Source organism: Equus przewalskii, chromosome 29 (assembly GCF_037783145.1).
Source record: "Equus przewalskii isolate Varuska chromosome 29, EquPr2, whole genome shotgun sequence".
Taxonomy (NCBI): domain Eukaryota; kingdom Metazoa; phylum Chordata; class Mammalia; order Perissodactyla; family Equidae; genus Equus; species Equus przewalskii.
Genome location: NC_091859.1, coordinates 33,592,619 through 33,612,600, shown reverse-complemented (window position 1 = coordinate 33,612,600; position 19,982 = coordinate 33,592,619). Strand labels below are relative to the sequence as shown.

At 60.0% G+C, this 19,982-nt stretch overlaps 1 protein-coding gene across 1 annotated transcript; it reads right to left on the bottom strand.

The window, feature by feature from the left end:
• Positions 1 to 81: 81 nt before the first annotated feature.
• On the bottom strand, positions 82 to 19,365 carry MCM5 (minichromosome maintenance complex component 5). The gene is made up of 17 exons (XM_070600423.1): positions 19,240 to 19,365; positions 18,861 to 19,035; positions 17,358 to 17,484; positions 17,149 to 17,277; positions 14,671 to 14,843; positions 12,599 to 12,754; positions 10,855 to 11,021; positions 10,172 to 10,343; positions 8,819 to 8,930; positions 7,463 to 7,606; positions 7,089 to 7,154; positions 6,723 to 6,899; positions 6,026 to 6,138; positions 4,337 to 4,465; positions 3,235 to 3,377; positions 1,210 to 1,337; positions 82 to 331 (listed from the first exon to the last, which is right to left on the bottom strand). The coding sequence occupies exons 2-17, from the start codon at positions 19,025 to 19,027 to the stop codon at positions 230 to 232; spliced, it is 2,205 nt and encodes a 734-aa protein (XP_070456524.1). The 5' UTR covers positions 19,028 to 19,035; positions 19,240 to 19,365; the 3' UTR covers positions 82 to 229.
• Between the last annotated feature and the right edge of the window lie 617 nt (positions 19,366 to 19,982).

The following is a 19,982-nucleotide window of genomic DNA, read 5'->3' as shown; positions in this document are numbered from 1 at the left end:
CAGCTCGTCCTTCCCCCACACCCGCCCTGCCGTGCGGGCAGGATGCGGCGACAGGCCGCCCGGCGCAGAAGCCCACAGACGTGCACACACACCCCGGCTTTATTGCTTCCACAGGCCCAGGGGCACACATGCTGGACGGCGGCAGGCGCGGACGCTGGGGCGAGGCGGCGGCCGCTCGGGCTCCAGGACAGGCGGGCCCTCCGTGCAGCGGCCAGGGCGCGGGCGGCACTCACTTGAGGCGGTACAGGACCTTGCGCTGCAGGCGGTGCTGGATCTCGCCGCGCCGCAGCATCAGCTGCAGCACCTTGTGCACGGCGTGCTCCGGGTATTTCTGCGGACACAAGGCCAGCTGCAGGAGCGTGCCTCCCAGGGGACCCGGGACACCCCGCTCCATGTTAGCTTTCTAAGCCTTCACACTGGTCTCCTGAGACCCGAAGGGCTCACGCTTCCTGAGCGCCTCCTCCGGGCCCGCCCTCTTCAGAGCCTTCGCATACGTTAATTCCCTCCAACAACCCAATGCAGCTGGCACGTAATTATCTCCATTTCACAGGGGAGGAAACTGAGGCACAGAGAGACTAAGTCACTTGCTCAAGGTCACACAGCAATTGATAGAGCTGGGGCTTCAATCAAGTCCATCTAACTAAAACCCAAGCTCCTGACATCCCTAAACCTAAGCCTCAGTCTGCTCACCTACAGAATGGGTGTGGTAAGAAGTACTGCATAAATCCACTCTAAGAATCAAATTGAGATAATGTACGTGAGGGAGCTGAGACCAGAAACTGGGACTGTTCCTGTGATCTTAAGGATAGGTTCTCCATAGCACCTAGACGGCCCCCGCTCCTCTCCATGGGGTCAAGAGGCCCACGCCCAGTGAGCTGGCTCTGTGCCCCCACCCCACAAGCAAAGTGGGGAAAGGTTAGATGGATAGGGGTGGGGGAAGCCTGGGTGTGGTTCCACCAGAACGCCAGCCACATGTCTCTCCTCCTAACGGGACAGAAAAGACACTCCTGCCCCGGACTGAAGCAGCCCTGAGGAGAGGAACAAAGGGTGGAGCGGGTCTGGACGGGGGACAGCTGCCCCTTGCCCACCCCAGGCCTGTCTGCTGAGCACAAGACACCGGTGCTGGTGTGTGGGAACCAGGCCATGGGGAGCCAGCAGGAGACCCCGTGCACCCTCCCCTATCCCCCCGCCAGTCCCAGGAAGGCCCACCTGCTTGGTGAAGTCCTGGATGATGCTGTGCTCCGACACCTGGGAGCCAATGGCAAAGCGGCGCTTGAGCTGCTTCTCGATGCGGCTCAGCATCTCCTGGTCCTCCTGGCTGGTGAAGCCCTCCACCCCTGCAGGCGTGAGAAGGGAGACGGGTGGGGACGGGCGCTGGGGATCTCAGCGCCCATGGCGGGAGGCTTGGAGATGGGGCCTCTGACCCAGGGAAGAGCGGCCGGAGCCAGGCTCAGAAGAGACAATAGAGGAAGGAAGGACAAGCATGTGGGGGACAGGGAGGGCCTGGCTGAGGACACAACTGAACAGACCTGGAGTCAGGGGACAAGGTGCACGTGGGGGAGGGACACTGCAGGCAGAGAGGATGGCAGGTGCAAAGACGGGGAGTAGGACCACCGTGACTCATTCAAACCCCAGGGACATGGCTGTGTCCCTAGGGGCCGGGTCCTGAGGGCCCCTGGAGGCCACGGCACAGGAGGCGCTTTGACTGGTGAGAGGAATAGCCTCTGGAGGGCGGAGGAACGTGAGCTGACTTCTGAAAGAAAGCTGCTAACGCATGGACTGCATCCGGCTGGACAGGCAGCAGGGACAACTCCTGGAGGAGCAGATCTCAGACGGAGAGCAGGCGGGGACCCAGCTGTGACCCAGGAGGCGGGCAGTCGCCCTGGAGACCACATCTGTGAGGTGCCCTGAGGAGCCCGGCCAAGCAGGAGGTCATGATTTCAACGACTGCTGAGGGTGGGCCTCCCCTGCTGACCAAGGCCTGCAGCGGCCTTGGTGTCTCAGTTACAGAGGCAGGGACCCCAGTCGGGGAAGCCACTGAGGGGACTTCAAGGTTCCAGGTTGTAATAGGGAGTCTGTAAGGCAAACTCCTATGCAGCCTGCAAGGCCCAACTCAAATTTCACTGCCCAAACCACACTTGTGCTCTGCGCACTCAGCATCCCAGAGGGCCCTCCGTGAGCAAACGTCTCATGTGCCAGGAAGCCCCTCCAGGGCGCAGACTGTCTCCCTGGAGGCTGGGGGACCAGGCCCTACCCATGTCCCCCTCTCCCTCCCCTGGCTCCAGCCACACTGGCCCTGGGTGGTTCCTGCAACATGCCAAGACTGCTCCCTCCTCGGGGACTTGGCACCCAGCCTTCCCTCCACCTACAGTGCTCTCCCCCTGGGAGCCACATTTCCTCATTTCCCGCTGCTCCCTGCTTCATGTCACCTCCTCAGAGAGGCTGCCCCAACCACCCTATGTGGACGCATCCCCCCATCCAATGCGCCTGGCCTGCGAGGCCTCCCCCTGCACTGCTCACTCCCCAAACCTCACCTGTCTGCTTCTGTGCCACCCGTCCCCCTCCATCTAGAGCGAGAGCCCCCGAGGCAGGGCTGTGGGTCTTCGCTCTTACGCCCCCTGCACCGAGCAGGGGCTGGCAAATGCTAAGCACCTGTTAGTGTCTGCTGGGCGGAGGGAGGGATTTGCCCAGGGAGAGCCCGGCACACAACCAGCGCTCTGGGGGGGCCTGTTGACACGCTGTGCCCGAAGGAGGGACACGACCGCGCCGGCCCCGGGGAGGAGAGACCCACGTTCCAGCCGAGCGACCGGAGACCCTGGGCACAGGAAAGTCCTCTTGAGCGTCAGCTTCCCACTCTCTAAGACGGGAAGGACTGAGTGCCCAGCCCAGCTTCTGGGGTCTGCCGTAGGGACGACGAGGGCAGGAGCTCTGGAAGTACTCAGAACGGTTCTGAGCTCAACAAGGAGGCGCACGGAGCACCATTCTTAACCAAGAGTGACACTACAGTCCTCAAAAGTGAAGCGGGCTGAGGGGCCTGTGTCCAAGGACCCAGAGGGAAGCTGCTCTTTCCCATCTGCGAGGAAAACGGCTGGGGGAGAAACAGGGAGAGGGCCTGACTGCCAGGAGGAAGCCCCGAGACGCTCAGCAAAGGCAGAGGAGGAGGCACACGCACTCCAGGCCTGCAGCGCGCCACCCGGCCCACAGGCTCGAGACTGTGTCCCAGCGTCTGCTCACCTGACAGGGTGCCGGACAAGGCGGCATCCAGCGTGGACACCTGGAAGAGCCTCAGAGCCTCCTCCACGTCCGCCTCGGTGGCAAAGGGCTGCAGCTTCATCTTGCTCAGGGCCTCGGCGATGCGCACGATGGCCTCCAGCTGCCTGTGGGGAGCAACAGGCTGCCGGGGCGGCCGCAGCCCACCATCCCTCCCCTGCCCCACCCCACCACAGGGAGGTGCCTGCCCAGCAGGATGACAGAGGAGACTGATGGCTGTCCCCACGGCTCGTCTCCTTTCCCTCCTTAGTAAAGGGACCCCAATTTCTATGCCAGCACCTGGCGCCCAGCTAGGAAACATTTCCCAGGTGCGTCTGGGTGGCTAAGGTGTGGCCCATAAGTGGTAAGTCCAAACGTCATGTGGAAATTTGAGGAAGTGCCTTAAAGGCTGGACTCTTCCTTTCCTTCCTCTCCTGCTACCTGGAATGCGCTGGAATGAAGTTCCAGCAGCCGTCTTGGACGATGAGGACAGGGGCAAGCCCCAAGGAGCCCAGGCTGCTGTCTGAGGAACCATCACTCCGGTCCCAAGCAGCTCCCCTCGGACATTGTTACATAAGAGAGAAATAAACTTGCCGTTTACTTAAGCTACTTGACCTGGGTTTTCCGTTACATACAGCCAAAGCCACTCCTAACTATGCCGTGCTCGAGGCAGGATTCAACCCAGGCAGGTCCAGCCCCCACCACTCCACTGTGTAAACTCACAAGAAGGAGACAAGCTAAGGAAACTGAGGCCCGGAGAAGGAAAGCAATTTCCCTGCGGTCACATAGGGGCACTGGGCGGGGACCCAGGTCTCTTGGTTCCCAGGCCTGGAGCCTTCCCTCACCCTCATGCTTTCCCCCCGTGGCAGAAGCCAGACAGAAATCAGAAAGGAGGGTTCCGGGTTTTCCCAGCCTTAAAGAAACCAAGAATACAGATGAGCAGGGACACTACCGTCTGCACTCCAAAAGGATGACTCCTGCCCAGCAGGTGGCGCCATGGCCTGCTGTGCTGGCGGCAGCCCTGCCCCGGGCACGGGTTCACCCTGCTGCGTGAGGCCAGGATGCCCCAGCCCTGCGGCCCACTCACCGCACGGTGATGGGGATGCTGGAGCGGCGGTCGCTGTCCCTCTCGTGCTGGCGGGCCCCGCTCCGCATGATGACGTAGCGGTTCTTCAGCTTCTCCGCAGCCTCTGCCGACAGCCGGGGGCCACACCTCCTGCAGGATGGGGAGCGGCTGCCGTGAGGGCGGCAAGGAGTCCTGGGGCGCCCACCCTGGCTCCCAGCCCTCTGCCAGCCCGCAGACATGCGCCTTCCCAGAGCTCCACAGCTGCCTGCTTCCCCGTGATGACTCCATCTTAGCGTCATCTGGGCTATGGGCAGGCGCCACGGAGAGCCACACCAGGAGAGGAAAACAGGCGCCTCTGTCGGCAACCAGGTGGAATGAAGCCAGGCCCTCTGCGGGGGTGAAAATCGTGCCTCATGACTGTCGGATGAGGAGCCGGGCATTGCCCCATACACAGCGCCTAACGATGGCACCGTCACCCAGCCCACAGCCCACTGATGGCCGCCCCAGCACACCTCCACCCCAACACATCCAGGGACGTGATGCACAACAACACCCACAGGAGGCTCGGCGGAGACTGCTGTCCAGGAGCAGGGGAGCACATCAGACTGTCCCAGGAGGGCGGAGATCTACCCCATCCTGTCCCCTCCATCACCCCACAGCTGACCGACAGTCACTGCTTCAGGGGAGCCTTAGATCACCTCACCCAACCCCCAGCCTGAGGCCAGAGTGAGGCAGGACGCTCCCCAAGGCCACCCGGAATGCTGCATCCAGGGGGGACTAGAATCCAGGGCTCTCAGACTCACACTTGAGGACCTGAGCCTCTGAGGATGAGACCACAGCAAGCTCAGAACCACAAGGAAGACCCAGGAACCGCTGGGCACCACACACCCAGCACCCCGGTGGAGGTGATGAGTTAGGGACCCACACAACTGCAGGCTTCGCCCCCATGGGAAGGACTCGTAATGGGGAGAAGGAGGTAGAGCCAGAATCTGAACCCAGGCACCGGGCCCCAGAGGCTGAGCTTTTAGCCACTGTGCCGAGATGCTTGACAGACACCTCGGCTGTTTCTTATCAGAGCTAAAACCCAAGGGTGGAGAATCCTTGACAAGCGACTTAACCTCTCTTTGCCTCAGCTTCCCCATCTGCAAAGTGGAGTACTAACACCCCAACCTCGCAGGCTCTGGGGGAGGGCCAGAGTTCATTTACACACAGAACACTAGTGACACCCAGCACAGAATAAGTACCACCATCAGCAACCTGTGAGCGGGAAGGAATAAGGGCGCAGCTGCCACGTGCCTAGCGCTGAGCTGGTGCCGACACGCCAAACGATGCTTACAAAACCCCAGAAGGCGTCAACCCAATAGAGCAAAGCTCCGAGGTCAACGGACTCGCTCCAGGTCACAGAGTGGGTGCGGGCGTCACCCAGAGCCCACGGCCAAATTGCCCTGCCTCCCCGCACAGGGGTCAAGCTGGCCTTCAAGACCATCGTCAGCCTATGCCCTCATTTTGGAGATGGGGAAACTGAGGCCGAGAGCCACTGAGTAACCTGGGCAAAGTCAGAAAGTGGCAGAGCAGGGTCAGCAGAACTAAAACCCCAGGAAGGGCCTCATCTCAGGCCTCCTGCGCGAGGAGCAGGCCTGGGGGACGGGTTCTCTCCCACCCCAGGGGAGCCAGACCACCCCACTCCCAGGCGCCTGCATCCAGACTCACGCTCGGCAGTAGGCGATGAACTTCTTCAGCTTGGTCAGGTCGATCTCGCCCTCCACGGCCTGGGTCTGTGTCAGCGCACTCACGTGCAGAGTGATGACGTGTTTGGCCAGCATCTGGGGGCAGAGGGGACACTGGGTCAGCCTGCAGGCCCTCCCGAGCCTGGGTCCCAACACACGGGTTGAGTAGTCAGGGAGGGAAGAGCTGGCAGAGGTGGAACTAACGGACAAGACGAGGCCCCCTCTTTCCTTTTAGCTGATACGACAAAATCCCAGAGCAGCCAGAGCCTTCTCTGGCACAGGGAGCGGCTGCCCGAGACCCGCCCTCCACAGGAGGCAGGGCAGAGCAGCAGGGACGGGGGGAGCCCCGCCATCACCAAGGCCAGGAGCCGGGGGGGGCCTCAGACCTCCACGCTGGACGTTCCCAAGACGGCAGTTCTACTACTTGCAACCAAGGTCAACTCCGCCGTTTCATATATAAGGGACTGAGGCCCACGGAGAGAGGGGCTCACCCCAAATCACACTGTGTATCCCTCACAGGAGGAACCCAGACCCCTGGTTCAGTGCTCTCTGGGGTCCACAACCACCGCCTCCTCAGCTGCCCACTTACGGGCTGGACCTAATGGTCTGGACTTCAGGCCAAGCCTCTCGTTCACCCTCCCTCAGAACCGTGGGCCTGGCTGGAGTCCAGCCCTACGCACCACATCCCTCTCCTCGTTGTGCTCGTCCTTGACGATGAAGATCATGTCGAAGCGGGACAGGATGGTGGGCATGAAGTCAATGTTGTCCTCCCCCTTCGTCTCATCCCAGCGGCCGAACACGGAGTTGGCAGCAGCCAGGACAGAGCAGCGGGAGTTGAGGGTGGTAGTGATCCCGGCCTGAGGAGGAGTGGGAGGAGGAGACCATGCAGAACCCCAGGACACACTCACACACGCCACTCCAGGGCTGCTGCTGCTGCCAGCAGAGGCCGGAGCAAATGGACTGGGTGGGGCCACTGGGAGCAGCCTGAGGATGGGGCCCCTGCCTCCCCTCCTGGCACCATGGGCTCACCAGGGAGGGCCGCTCACCTTGGCGATAGAGATGGTCTGCTGCTCCATGGCCTCGTGGATGGCCACACGGTCGTCTTCTCGCATCTCCACGGGGGAGAGAAACGTCCATCAGACCCAGGTGCAGGGGACGGGAGCAGTACAGTTCCCAGGCCCCACTCCACGCCAGGCCGACGGCAGAGACCGGGTCACTTCTCATCACAGTGACAACATCGGGGTTCAGCCCCTCTCTCCCCACTCCGGGAGAAGTTAAGCTACTTCCCAAAGTCACTCTGTAGTGACAGGCCTGGGGACTCAACATGAGCCTCCAAGTCGGAGGCAATGTCTGCTGTCCGAGCACAGAGGGCCACAGCCCAGCCACACCACCACCAGGAGCCCCCAGCTTTCAGCCTCACCTTGTCAAATTCGTCGATGCAGACGACGCCGCCATCGGCCAGGACCATGGCCCCGCCCTCCATGATGAAGTTGCGGGACGAGGGGTCCCTCATCACCGAGGCTGTCAGGCCCGCCGCACTGCTGCCTTTCCCAGACGTGTATACCTGGGGGCGGGGACGGGGCCAGTGTCAGGACCCCACACAGCTCCAGCTCCTCGCTCTGACCCAAGTCAAGGGGTCCAGAGAGCTGTGGTTCACCTAAGGTCACAAAGCTGGCTACAGAGCACAGAACAGATCTCAGGGCTCCTCCCTCCAGATGGGGAGGCCGCCCCAGCCCGGCCTAGAGGCTCTCCCCGGGGGGGCGTTCCCAGGCATCGCTCAGCGGAGCTCCGGGAAGCAGCTCTTAGGGGCCCAGCTCACAGAGGAGCAAACTGAGGCCCAGGGGCCAGGTGGCCCTAGGGCTAGGATGACTCCCGACTCCCAGGAAAAGGCTTCCCCACCCGAGTCCCCTGTCATCTTGTATAGACAGCGTGCCACATGCTGCCACCGAGGCCTAGAAGTGTGGCAAATCCTAACTGAGCTGTGCTCAAGCGTAAAAGACACACGGGTTTCCAATTTAGTGCTAAAAAGAATGTTAAGTATCTCACTAATATTTTTCTATATTAAGCTACACGCTGAAATAATATTTGAGATATACTGAGTTAAATGAATATTACTAGGATGAAGTTATTAACCTTTTACAACTTTAATGCAGCTACTACAAATTTCTAAACTACACATGTGGCTCACGATGTCACAGGACATTGGCTCACTTCCTCTCTCTCCAGAGACCACCTCCCACCTGCACATCCCTCACCCCGCTCCGATGCCCCAGACCCCCTTACCACAGCACAGAGGACCCAGCCCACGGACACGTGGGTTCCAATCCCCGTGCTGCACTTACTGGCTGTGGGCCCTCGGGCAAGACACCTAGCTACTCCGTACCCATCTCCTCATCCCTGAACGGGCCACAGCACCCCCGCACAGAGCTGAGCCTGAAATGAGAGACTGCACGCAAAGACTTCATGCAGCGCCCAGCCGCGAGCTTCCCTGCAACTGTCGTCACTATTATGACTAGGCAGATGGGTAAACTGAGGCTCAGAATTAGGTGACCTGCTTAAGGTCCGCAGCCAACTACTGGCCAGCTGGGACCCCAGCCCACCCTGCCTCAGGGCAGCGCTCCGCCCGCCACCCCAAACCTGAACACACCCGTCACTTCCCTTCCTCTGGGCCACCTGACCACAGCCGAGAGGACTGAGAAAGAGATCCCGGGTGGCCTGCCCTGCGGCCACCTGCCCTGCTGGGGCAGCAAGGAGAACAGCCCGTCCGGGCACTCACCCCAATGGGAGAGCACTTCTCCACAAACTTCAGCAGCTGGGACTTGGCCGTCCCCGGGTCCCCCAGCATCAGCAGGTTAATGTCTCCTCGGCGAGTGAGTCCGTCAGGGAGCCTGGGGGAGGACGGGCAGGTGGTGAGGGGTAAGAATCCACGAAGGGCTGGGACTCAGGCTGGTCACAATGCAGGCTGGTCGTCAGCCCCCCCCAACCTGTCACGAGCCTCCAGGCAGGCGGGAAGGCAGGGGCTCTGGGCTGAGACTCATGTTCACAGCCAGCTAAGGATGGGGACATGGCCTGCCGCCCAGGGAGGGGAGGGTCAAAGGAAACGGCACTTAGGCTGGGCTGCGGCACACAGTGAGCATCTGAACGTCCCTTGCAGCTGGAAGAGCGGGAGCCACCAGCAGACTACGTACAGTACAGTGGAACAGGCACCACGGGACAAGCTCCTGGCCCTCCAAGTGCCTGTGACCAAGTCCCTTTAGCTCTCGGTGCCTCAATTTCCTCATCTATAAAATGGGCAGGGGCCAGCTCCGTGGCACAGTGGTTAAGTTCACATGCTCCACTTTAGCGGCCCAGGTTCACAGGTTCAGATTCCAGACATGAACCTACACCATTCGTCAGCCATGCTGTGGTGACATCCCACATATGAAGTGGCGAAGACTGGCACAGATGTTAGCTCAGAGCTAATCTTCCTCAGCAAAAAAAGAGGAAGATTGGCAACAGATGTTAGTTTAGGGCTAATCTTCCTCAGCAAAAAAAAAAAAGTGGGGAGGCTTGATGGTAACTTTCTCACAGAGTTAATTTGAGCACTGACTGGGTTTCAGACACATGAAAGCACTTACCAGAAGCCCTGGCGCATGGTAAGAGCTCAGTAAATAACAGCTGCTGATAATATTTATTACTTTCTACACCTCTATTATTTTATCGTTTCAGAAGGACATATGACGTCCTTTGAAAGTCAGGTTTTTCACCTGTCTTATTCACGTGGAACCTTGGGTTCAGAGATGTCTCTCGTCCAAGGTCACACAATAAATAAGTGGCACAGCAGAGACTGAATCTCGGTCCCTGCTCCGAGCCCAGAGCTCTCCCCACTGCACCTGCCAGGTACGCCCAAGGCCACCCCCGAGCCAGGGTCGGGGGACCTCTCTGAGTCAAGAGCATGGACCGGCCACCAGCCAGCTCACAGCAAGTCCAGGAGCTGGGAAAGGTGCCTGGGAGTAGCAGGCAGGGTGGAGGGTCCTGGGAACACGGAAAGAGCATTCCAGTCCTGACCATCAGGCGCTGTTGTCCTATGGGCCAAGTCACCCATCCTCTCCCCAGACGCGGGGGCGGGGGGAGTGTGCTGCATCCCCACCTCTTGCGGGAACCCCCAAAGAGCAGGCAGGCGATGGCCTTCTTCATGTCTGTGCCCCCGAAGATGGAGGGGGCGATGCTCTTGGAGATGACCTCGTAGACGTTGGGGAGGGTGGCCAGGCGCCGGAACTCCTCCTCCTCCTGCGGGGTCACGGCACCGGCAAAGCTGCGGCCTGGGTGGGCAGGGGGGGAAGGTGCATGAGCGCTGTGTGAGTGAGCACGCGCTGCAGCCCCCGGCCCGGCCTGGTCCTGGCTCAGGGCCTCCCAGGCGGCAGGGCCCTGAGAGCCAGGGCAGCACAAGCGTCGGTCTGAGCCAACAGAGACCCCAGTCCTCCCCTCAGGAGGGACCTGTGTGCTCCAGGCCCAGTGAGTCAGGGGAAGAGCAGTGCGTGGGGGTGGGGGTCTGAGGAGCCGGAGGCCAGACGGTGGATGCCCTCGGGGACCACAGGGAAGTGTCCATCGTGCCGGGGGGTGGAGCACCCTCGCAGCCGAGGAGTTACGACACCAGTCACCTGGCTGCTATGCAGCACACGGCACTTAGGGGCCAGGGTGGGGACGATGGGGCCAGGGTGGGGACGATGAGACCAGGGCGGAGGCCCTACAGTAACCCAGGGGAAGGATGACGGGGCTCGGCTCCGGTGCAGCACAGCCTCTTGACCAGGCCAGGCCTCAAAGCCAACTCACCAGAGCCGTCTGTGTCCACCTGGATGCCCAGGACACGGATGTAGGAGCTCCGGATGCCCACGCCCACCCTGTCTCGGCCCCTGCTGGAGGTCAGGCCAAACTTCTTGATGGAGTAGATGCCCATGATGGTGACCCTGTTCCCAGGGACGACCTTGTCACACAGGTACCTGAGAGGACAGGGAGGAAGGAGAAAAGGTGAGAGCCCGATGGGGACAGCATACCCTTGACTCCAGCCACCTCGTCACACTCATGGACCCCTCAGCATTTCCCCCAGAGGCCTCACGCCCTGAGCCTGCTCCAGACCACTCCATCCCCACAAGGCCCAGACAACGGGTCCCCCTCCCTCATCACAACGCACCCCACACTTGGGTGGCTCAGCTGCCCGGAGGATGGTGCTGCCGGTCCTAGGTCATGGCGGTAGCCCGACCCTTCCACTGCCATCAAGAGCTCGTTTGTTATGTTGGCCGGGGTCAGAGGGCTGGCCCACCCCAGCCCTTCAGAAACCCCATCTGCATCTTATCTTAGCTGCTGCCATCTCAGGGAAGCATTGCTCCTCCTGCCCTCCCAGCCTCCCTGCGAGGGCCACTCCCCAGCTGCCTCTTCATGGGTCCATGAGTTCAGCCAAGTCATTTTGCCTCTGGCCTTTCATTTCCTCTTTTAAAAAATAAGATCTTGAAACAAGAAGTCTCCAGGTCCCACCAGCAAGAACGAGTGTGGCGTGGAGGGGACACTGGGTCACGTGTCTGCACTCTGACACACAGAAGCTGTGCGACCTCAAAGACGTCACTGCACCTCTCTGAGCCTGGGGAAGACAATAAAGTGATCTGACCTGTCTCGACTTTTCATGGGATCAAGTGAGGTAACAGACACCAAAGTGCTTTCCACATCAGAAAGAGTCACGTCCCATAAAGGCCCATCTCGGCCATGTTAATGTTCTATGAGAGGATTCCACGACTCCTCTCTCCCCACACCCCACTGCCTAAGCTTTGCGGATCGCAGAGCACTTGGAGAATAATCTAACATACACCAAACATTAGTTTGTATTGAGGAACTGTGTTCAACACTTAACACACATCTTAAAATTTAATCTCACAGCAGCCAATAAGAGATGAAGGACTGTCTTTGTCCCCATTTTACTGATAAGGAACTGCGGCTCAGCAACTCATGTAATTGCTCAGCAATTCATGTAATCGCTCAGCAATCTGACTTCTACACGTTCTACTGCCACTGACGAAGCTGTGGAAAGCCGTGTTATCTGCTCCTCAGAGAAATGCACACGCACAGAACACCTGCATGCAATGCGAGAGCATGCAGGCCAAGGTTCAGAACCCTGGTCAACATCTCCAAGCTCCTCCCAGGCCACTGGAGGGCACAGCCCCAGCCCAGCGCCCTCTCCCCATTTCCACTCGCTCAGCAAAATCCAAGGAGGAATCTGAACAGGAAGACTAGGGCGGGACGGGGCGTCAGGCGGGAAGGGGCTCTCCCAGCAGCTGGCTCTCCAGCTCTGCCACTTGGGGCCTTCTGGGCCTAAGAGGGCTGGAGAGACTCTCCCAGAAGAACAGAGGCTCGAGGCCCAGCTCCTCCACTGAGTCAGTTACACGTCCTTACCCACAAAATAGGGGCTGCGTGCCCTGCACATCATGGGAGTCGGGATGAGAGCAAGCGTTCCGGGAACAGCCACTCTCTCCCCCCACCACGCTGGATGGTCCAGAGCTGGGCACACGGCCCTCACCCCTGCCCTCACCGGTCGCAGTAGAGCTGCATGTGTCTGGGCATCTCGCCGTGGGGCACGGCGTCCGGCAGCTCCTGCAGCTTCAGGGTCTGGAAGTCCACGCACTTGCACTTGTCCGGCATGATGAAGTACGGGTCCAGGGGGCACTTGGGGCGCCCGGCCTGATCCCTGTATGGGGGGAGGAGACAGGGTCACTGGAGAACCCCAAACCCAGGGGGCCCATCCCAGGAGCCAGCGACAGGACGTGGCCAGCAGTGAGTTCAGAGTCTCCGGGACCAGCTGGGAGAGGAGGGCAGCCCTGTGCGGGACCACACGCTGGATCAGGACGGGAGACCTGCTCCGGGCCTGGCTCTTCCATGAACTTGCCAGGAGGCAGAGAAGTCACACAACCAGCCCCTTCGCAGGGCCTCAGTGTCCCCAGAGGTAAAGGGGCCAGATTGCCAGCAACTGTATGAAACCCCCACTCAAACCCCAGGATCTCTGGGGAGGTCTGGGCACTTCGGGACCCTTCTCAGGGTCAAGGCCTCTACAAACCTCTACATCTACATAATGACATTATTATCCAACTATTACAGCAAAGCACCTACTACGTGCACTATCCCAGGTGCCGAGGGCACAGCAGTGAACTAAAGTCCTTGCTCTCACGGAACTCAAGTTCTAGGCAGGGGACTGAGAAACCAAACCCGCAAATAACCACATGACAGAACAGGGCCTCGCCGTCAAGGAGGCAGAGAAGGGGGTGAGCGGGCGCGGCACCAAGCATGAGATGGAGGGTCGGCGCCGGCACCTCTGTGAGCTGCTGCCTGAGGAGAAAGCTGGCGGAAGACCGGAGGCCTCAGACAGTAGAGCAGGGAGGAAGAATGTTCTGAGCCGAGGAACGAGCAAGTTCCAAGAGCCTGTGACTGGAGTGTGCTTAGTGTATCCAGGAATAGGAGGGGGCAGCGAGGCTGGTCTAGAGGGAGCCGGGAGCAGCCCGCGGAGGGCAGCGCAGGCCGCAACAGGACTGGACTTTGGGTGAGGTGGGACGACTGGATGGGCTGCAGTGGAAAGGGTCACCTGGCTGCTGGGTGGAGGGCAGATGGGGGTGAGGGAGGAGGGGTCTGCATCGTTCCAGGGGAATGACAACAGCATGGAGCAAAGCAGACACGCCGAAGGAGGGAAGAAATGGTCCGATTCTCTACACAGAAACCGCAAGGCAGAGCCGAAAGGATGCAAGAGGGAAAGGAACATTATGAGACCAAGGATTTGGGCCCCAACACTGAAAATGATGGCATTTCATTTACAGTGGCAGTGGTGAGGGTGGGGCGGGGAGGGGCACGGAGGAGGGGTAGATCCGGGGATGGGACGGAATCAGTTCAGTGGGACGCATTCAAGTCTGCAAGGCCCATCAGACACCCTTGCGGGCGTCTGCAGGCAGCCAGATCTGAGTCCAGAGTTCAGTGGAAACCCACATTCAAACATCCTCTGCACATGGACAGTGCTGAAGCCTGAGATCACGAGGAGGGAGTGCAGAACAGAGAAGTGTGGCTGAGCCCTGGGGCCCCACAAGCAGCAGAGCAGAGGGTCAGGATGCTGGGCAGGAAGCGACAGAGGAGGACAAGAGGCAGCCAGCAAGGGCGGGGCTCCAGAGCAGCGGCAGCAGGCCTGGCCTGTAAGAGGCCAAATAGTAAACATTTCTGGTTTTGAGGGCAGAGGCCAGCCTGTGTAGCGCTAAGGCGGTCATGGGCAATATGTAAATGAACCAGCATGGCCCTGTTCCCGGGCCCTCTGGATCTGGCCCAGCAAGTCAGTTTGCTTTAGAAGACTCCAGATAGACCCATTCCCCTGAACTGCTGTTCCCTCCCAACCCTGGGTTCCCTGCAAAGGTCATCTAGGCGCCCAGTTGGGGCAGAACTCCCCAGTGTAGAGGGACAGCACAACGGGTCACAGCCCTGAGCCCCAGGGCACCAGCTCCGTGCCTCTCCCAATGGCACACCCTGGCCCCGGCCCTCCCGCTGCAGGTAGTGCCTCTTGCATCCTCATCCTGCTCGTCTCCACCCAGCTGTCACCTCCCGTGGCCCCTCGGGGCGCTCAGGCCCACTCACGAGTTGCACTTCCTGGGCAGGGCGTAGCCCTCCAGGCCGGGGCGCATGGCAATGTTGGTGAGGGTGCTGCGGCACGAGCGGCACTGGATGGAGATGCGGGTGGCCTTGGCGCGGACCCCAGACGCCGCAATGATGATGCCCGGGATCTTCACCAGGTGCGACATCATGTCCGACTGCAACAGAGCATGGGGAGGGTGGCTAGTAAAGGGAGCTGGGGACCCCGAGACTACGTACAAAGATCTGTTTTAACACCTACTGAAGGATTTAGCGATAAAATGGTTAAGTCTGTAATTGACTTTAAAATACTTCAGCAAAAAAAAAAAGGAGAAAGCAAATAAGGCAAAGTGTTAACCACTGTTAAATCCAGGTATATGGGATTCAGCACTCTATTCTCTCCACTTTCATGCATGTAATTTCTTATAATAAAAACCAAAAAAGACAAGAGAAGTTCCTTTCACCGTCTTTTCTTCCCACTCCCAGCAGGTTTTCAGGGACAGACAGGCAGGCCACTGGTTCGTGCTGATGCCCCCTTGGAAGCCCGGGAGACGAGGAGGGGAGAAGGAAGAGGGAACAGAGGAAGGAGGCCGGCCCGCCTCTGGGAACTGAGGCCAGAGCCACCTGTGCCTGCCGCGGCCCGGGGCCACCGGAACTGTCGGGAAACCACGGAGCAGGCTTTCTGGAAAGCAATCGACAAAGCTGCGGTATCCTGCACTCCCGAATCCCAGCGTTGGAAAGGACGAGGTTGCCTTAGCCCCTCTGAGCAGTCCCTGATGAGCGAACCTTCTAGAAAGGGCTCCTCCTCTATTACAGGAACCCATCACCCGAACCAGCTATTCACTGCGTTCTCCAATGAGTCTGAGACTCGGAGGCTTGTCCCTGGGTGGGGCTGAGGCTCGCCTCTGGTGAAACAGCTGCCCCCACACAAGTCCAATGCCACCTCCACGGACAAGAAAAACATGTGACACTCAGTTTGGTTCCAAACATGGTCCCAGAGCCCCTCCCTGGTGCTGGGAATACAGAGATGAAGCCTCCAGAGTCCACAGCCTCGAGTCCACAGCGCGGCGTCTGGGACAGGCCTCCCACCGTGCTAACCAAGGCAGGCCTGATAGGGTGCGGGGCCTGGAGCGAGGACCAGAGCACAGCCCTCTGGGTGCAGCGCACGGTGGAGGGGAGTGATGTTAGCTGAGTGGGTGCCATCTGGGCAGCACCGTAGTGTTCACAGCACAGCCACGTGCATCATTTCATCTCATTCGCACAACCTTACGACAGAACCACCACCGTCATCCCCGTCACTCACTGCTTCCTGGCTTCCACTCTGCCTGTTTCACAAGTTCTCCTTCCACACAGCAGCCCAAGATCTTTCAAAAATACAATCAGCCCGTTCTCCTACTTAGACCTCCACTGGTTTCCTACTGTGCTTCGAGGAAAATCTAAGCTCCCTTCCACAGCTGGAGAGGCCCTGGCCTGGCCTCCGCCCCCTCCCTCCTTCCTTCCCCAAGCCTCACTCCTTGGGGTCGGCCACGCTGGCTTCTGCCTGTCCCTTGAAACATCCCCCAGTGCCTCTGCACCTGCTCCTCCTTGAGCCTGGAGTGCTCCTCTCGCAGGCTGTCACACAGCTGGCGTTCGCTCCAACATTACTTCCTCAGAGGCCTTCTCCCACCTCCCTCGGCCACTGTCACGTTGCCCCCACTTTCTTTTCTTTTCTCCGTGATGCGCCTCACCGTACCTGAAACCATCTCAATGCTCCTTGTCCGTTTCTCCCCCTGTAAGCTCAATGGGGACAAGTGGCCCTTTACACTGAGGGTCTCGCCCAGCTCCTGGAGCATAAGAGCCACTCCGGAAGTATGTGTAGAATAAAACAGATAAAGGACTGGACGACAGCCTGGCTCTGCCAACCTCCCCTGCTTCCTCATCGCTCTGCAGCCACGCTAGCTGCCTTTCAACACGGCCTTGAACTTGCTGCCCTCCTCACCTCTCAGGCTATGCACTAGCCATACCTGCCCCCCGACCTCCCCAGAATGCTCTCCCTGAGCTGTGTGCATGCTGCTCGTTCTCAACCTCAGATCTCCACGTGGGTGTCACCTCCTCAAGGATGCCATCTGTCATTTCAGAAGGGCCCCCACACGTTCTCATCACCCTCTCGATTTCTTCCATCGCACTTACAATCTTCCAAAACTATCTTGGGCGACGCTGACTGGTTTACTCATTCTCCCCCCAGTGGCCAGAAGCTCCTCCAGGACAGGAGCTTGTCCTTCAGTTCACTGTTGTTTCTCCAGGAGCCAAATCAATATCTCACCCCCAGGAGCTCAGTAAACACTTGTCCAATGAGTCAATTTTACAGAGAAGGAAATAGGCTCAGAAAGGTCGAGTGAGTGGCTCGGGATCACACAGCTGGCACCCAGGTGTGCCAGTCTCCAAAGGTCCTCTGCACCATGCAGCTGCCCCCGCACCCTCCGACCGGCCTCTAAGTGGACCCACCTTCAGGCTCCGAATGTTGGCCGGGCTGGCATCCGACCTGAGCATGACCTGGATGTCCTGGAGCACCTCCTCGCCACTGGGCCGGGGCCGAGTCACCTCATCAGCCACCTCCTTGGCAGCTTCCTCCAGCTAGAGAGGAGGAAGGGGACAGGCCGTTAATGATCAGAGCAAGACCAGCCCTGGGGGCTCACGGACAGGGTCCCACTCACCAGCTGCAAGTGCTCAGCCGGCTGCTTGTACAAGTAGTCGGCCAGATCCTCATCGAAGCTGGCCAGGTCCTCCATCTCCACCTCGATCCAGTACTCCCCCAGATTGTAATGCCGCTTGAGTTCATCCCTGGAGGGGGCAGGGGGCGGGGTGGGGGCGGGGAAGGGTGCAGAGACCAACGCTGCCTGAGGTGCACCTGCACCCCGAATGTGCCCACACAGTGGCCACCACGGCCCCCCACTCCTCTCAAACACACATCGCATCCCAGGGGGCTCTGTTATTTGATGCTGCAGAGGTCCCCCACTGCCACCAGAGCCATCCTCACAGAAGCGGTCCAGGAGGCAGGCAGAGAATGTTTCATGGCTCAAAGACAGGGTTCCGCGCACAGATCAGCTTGGGAATCTCTCACAGCAAACCGGCTCTTCCACTACAGGACTCCCGGAGCCTTTAACTCTCTCGGGGACGAACAAGGCACCCAAATCGAACTTGGAGACTGAAGGCAGCAGAGACCGTGTCTGTAGATCCTTTTTACAGAGCATCCCATGGGACTACTGTCCCAAAGTCACATCTGGGGACGAGTGACCTACGCAGGGGCTGCTCCTCAGCTGCATCCCCTCCTCCCTTACGTCGGGGAGCCCCTTGCTATCACAGGCCACCCCACACCTCTGCCCAGGCACACAACCGCTCCCCTCTGGAATGCCTCCCTCACCTGAACTCTTCTATCTGCTCAAGGGTCACCCGAACTTGGGCTCCCCTGGAAGCCCTCCCTAACTCCTCTCTTACATTCCTCCTTTGAAGGGACTAACAGCCTGTAATCTCTTTGTTGGTCTCTATGCCTCACTCCTGCTGACGTGTGCGCTTCTTGAGGGCAAGGTGGTATGAATCTTTTCATCTTTGCACCTCAACACCCAGCACGGTGTCTGACACATGGGTGGTCCACGTCAGCGGGTGCATGACTAAGCAGAGGCGGGAGCAGCTGTGCCCATTTTACTGACAAAGGAACAGAGGCCCAGGGGGACTTAGAAGTCACCTTAGAGGGTCCCTCAGAAGTCACCGGATAATAACCAGTCAGCCCCAAGGCTGGACCTGCAAACTCACTTTCTCCGCATCAGAAGGGCTTAGGAGGATTGGGCATGTGTCACAGGTTGTACGCTGACCCGAAAGCAGGACCTTCCCAGCGCATTCAGCCCCATAGCCTGGCACCTGGAACAGTGCCTGGCCTGGCACAAGCAGCAGGTGCTGAACCCACAGAAGTTACAAGATCGGGATCCGGGAACGATCCATCCTACCTACCACCTTCCCCTCTGGCACCCGCAGTGAACTTGAGCTTACAAGGCATCACGGACATGACATGCACGGACAGCAAGAAGTAAAGCAACAGGTCCGGAAAAGGAACCAAAAGGGCCCAGTGGCTCTGGCTGACTTCTTAGCAGCCCGCCCAACAGGTGACTCGCTCAAACGTCAACCCCAGGGACACAACGTGCAACGCACAGCCGCGGGCGCACCTGTACTTGAAAGTGAAGCCGGTGCGGTCGGTGCCCACGCGGTACTGCCGCAGGAACTCCTTGAAGCGCCTCTGTAGCTGCGACTTGCGGGCCTGCCCGTCGTCGGCCGCCGCGTCGCCCCCGAAGCTGTCGCTGTAGAAGATGCCGGGGTCGTCGAAGCCCGACATGACCGCACCTGGCGCGGGGACAGAGTGCTGCAGCGGGCGCGCGGCCTCCCTGCGTTGCGACGCCGGCTCCTCGGCCACTGGCGCTCCCCCGACGCGACCCCAGGTCTCCCAGGAGCAACCCCGCCCGCCCCGACCGCGCCCCCAAACGCAGGGCCCGCCGACCCCCGCGAGGCGGCCCCGGGGTCCCCGCCGCCCGGGCGCCGCGGCCTCACCTATCCCTTCTCTCACTCCGCCGCCCCGCGCTCCGCCGCCGACTTTCGCGGGAAAAGCGAGACTCCGCCTCCGCCAGCCGCGGCCGCCGCGCCCTCATTGGTTCACCAGGGCTCCGCAGCCAGCGATTGGATCGCTCTGCACCGGCGAGCCCCGCCTCCCGGGCGCGGCCGCCGAAGCGGATTGGCTGCGGGGCGCCTGACGTCATCCAGACCTCCTTCCGGGCTCCATTTTGTAGGCCGGACAGTTTGGCGCGAAACTTCTGAAGGGGGAGGAGGCGGCGACGCGGGGTGAGGCGGGGCGGGCGCAAAGATGGCGGCGGGGCGGGCCGGGAACCCTACTAAAAGTCTCCTGAGACAGCGGCCCCTTTCCGAGCCTGGGGTGCAAGCACTTGGGGTTCCGAAGCCGTAGGTCCGCGAGCAGCGCGCGCAGGCGCAGTGTGGGCCCGCGCCGCTACACACCCGCCCGCCCCCGCCCGGGTCCTCTCCCGGTCCCATGCTCTCCCGAAACACCGAGGTTTGTCGGAAAAAAGTCACTTCGGGTCTCCCTAACAGCTCTGGGCGTTAAACTCATCCCAGACTTGGGACTCAAGGGATGTCTTCTTAGACCCAAGTACTGGTTGTTTTTTTTAATTGTAGCAGAGTTTTCATTATTTGGCAGTGCCTAAAATTTGTGAAAGTTCACGGCCGGATCCCCAAGCTACCTTGAAAAACGGGAAGATTTGGCGAAACGACGCGTTCACTCC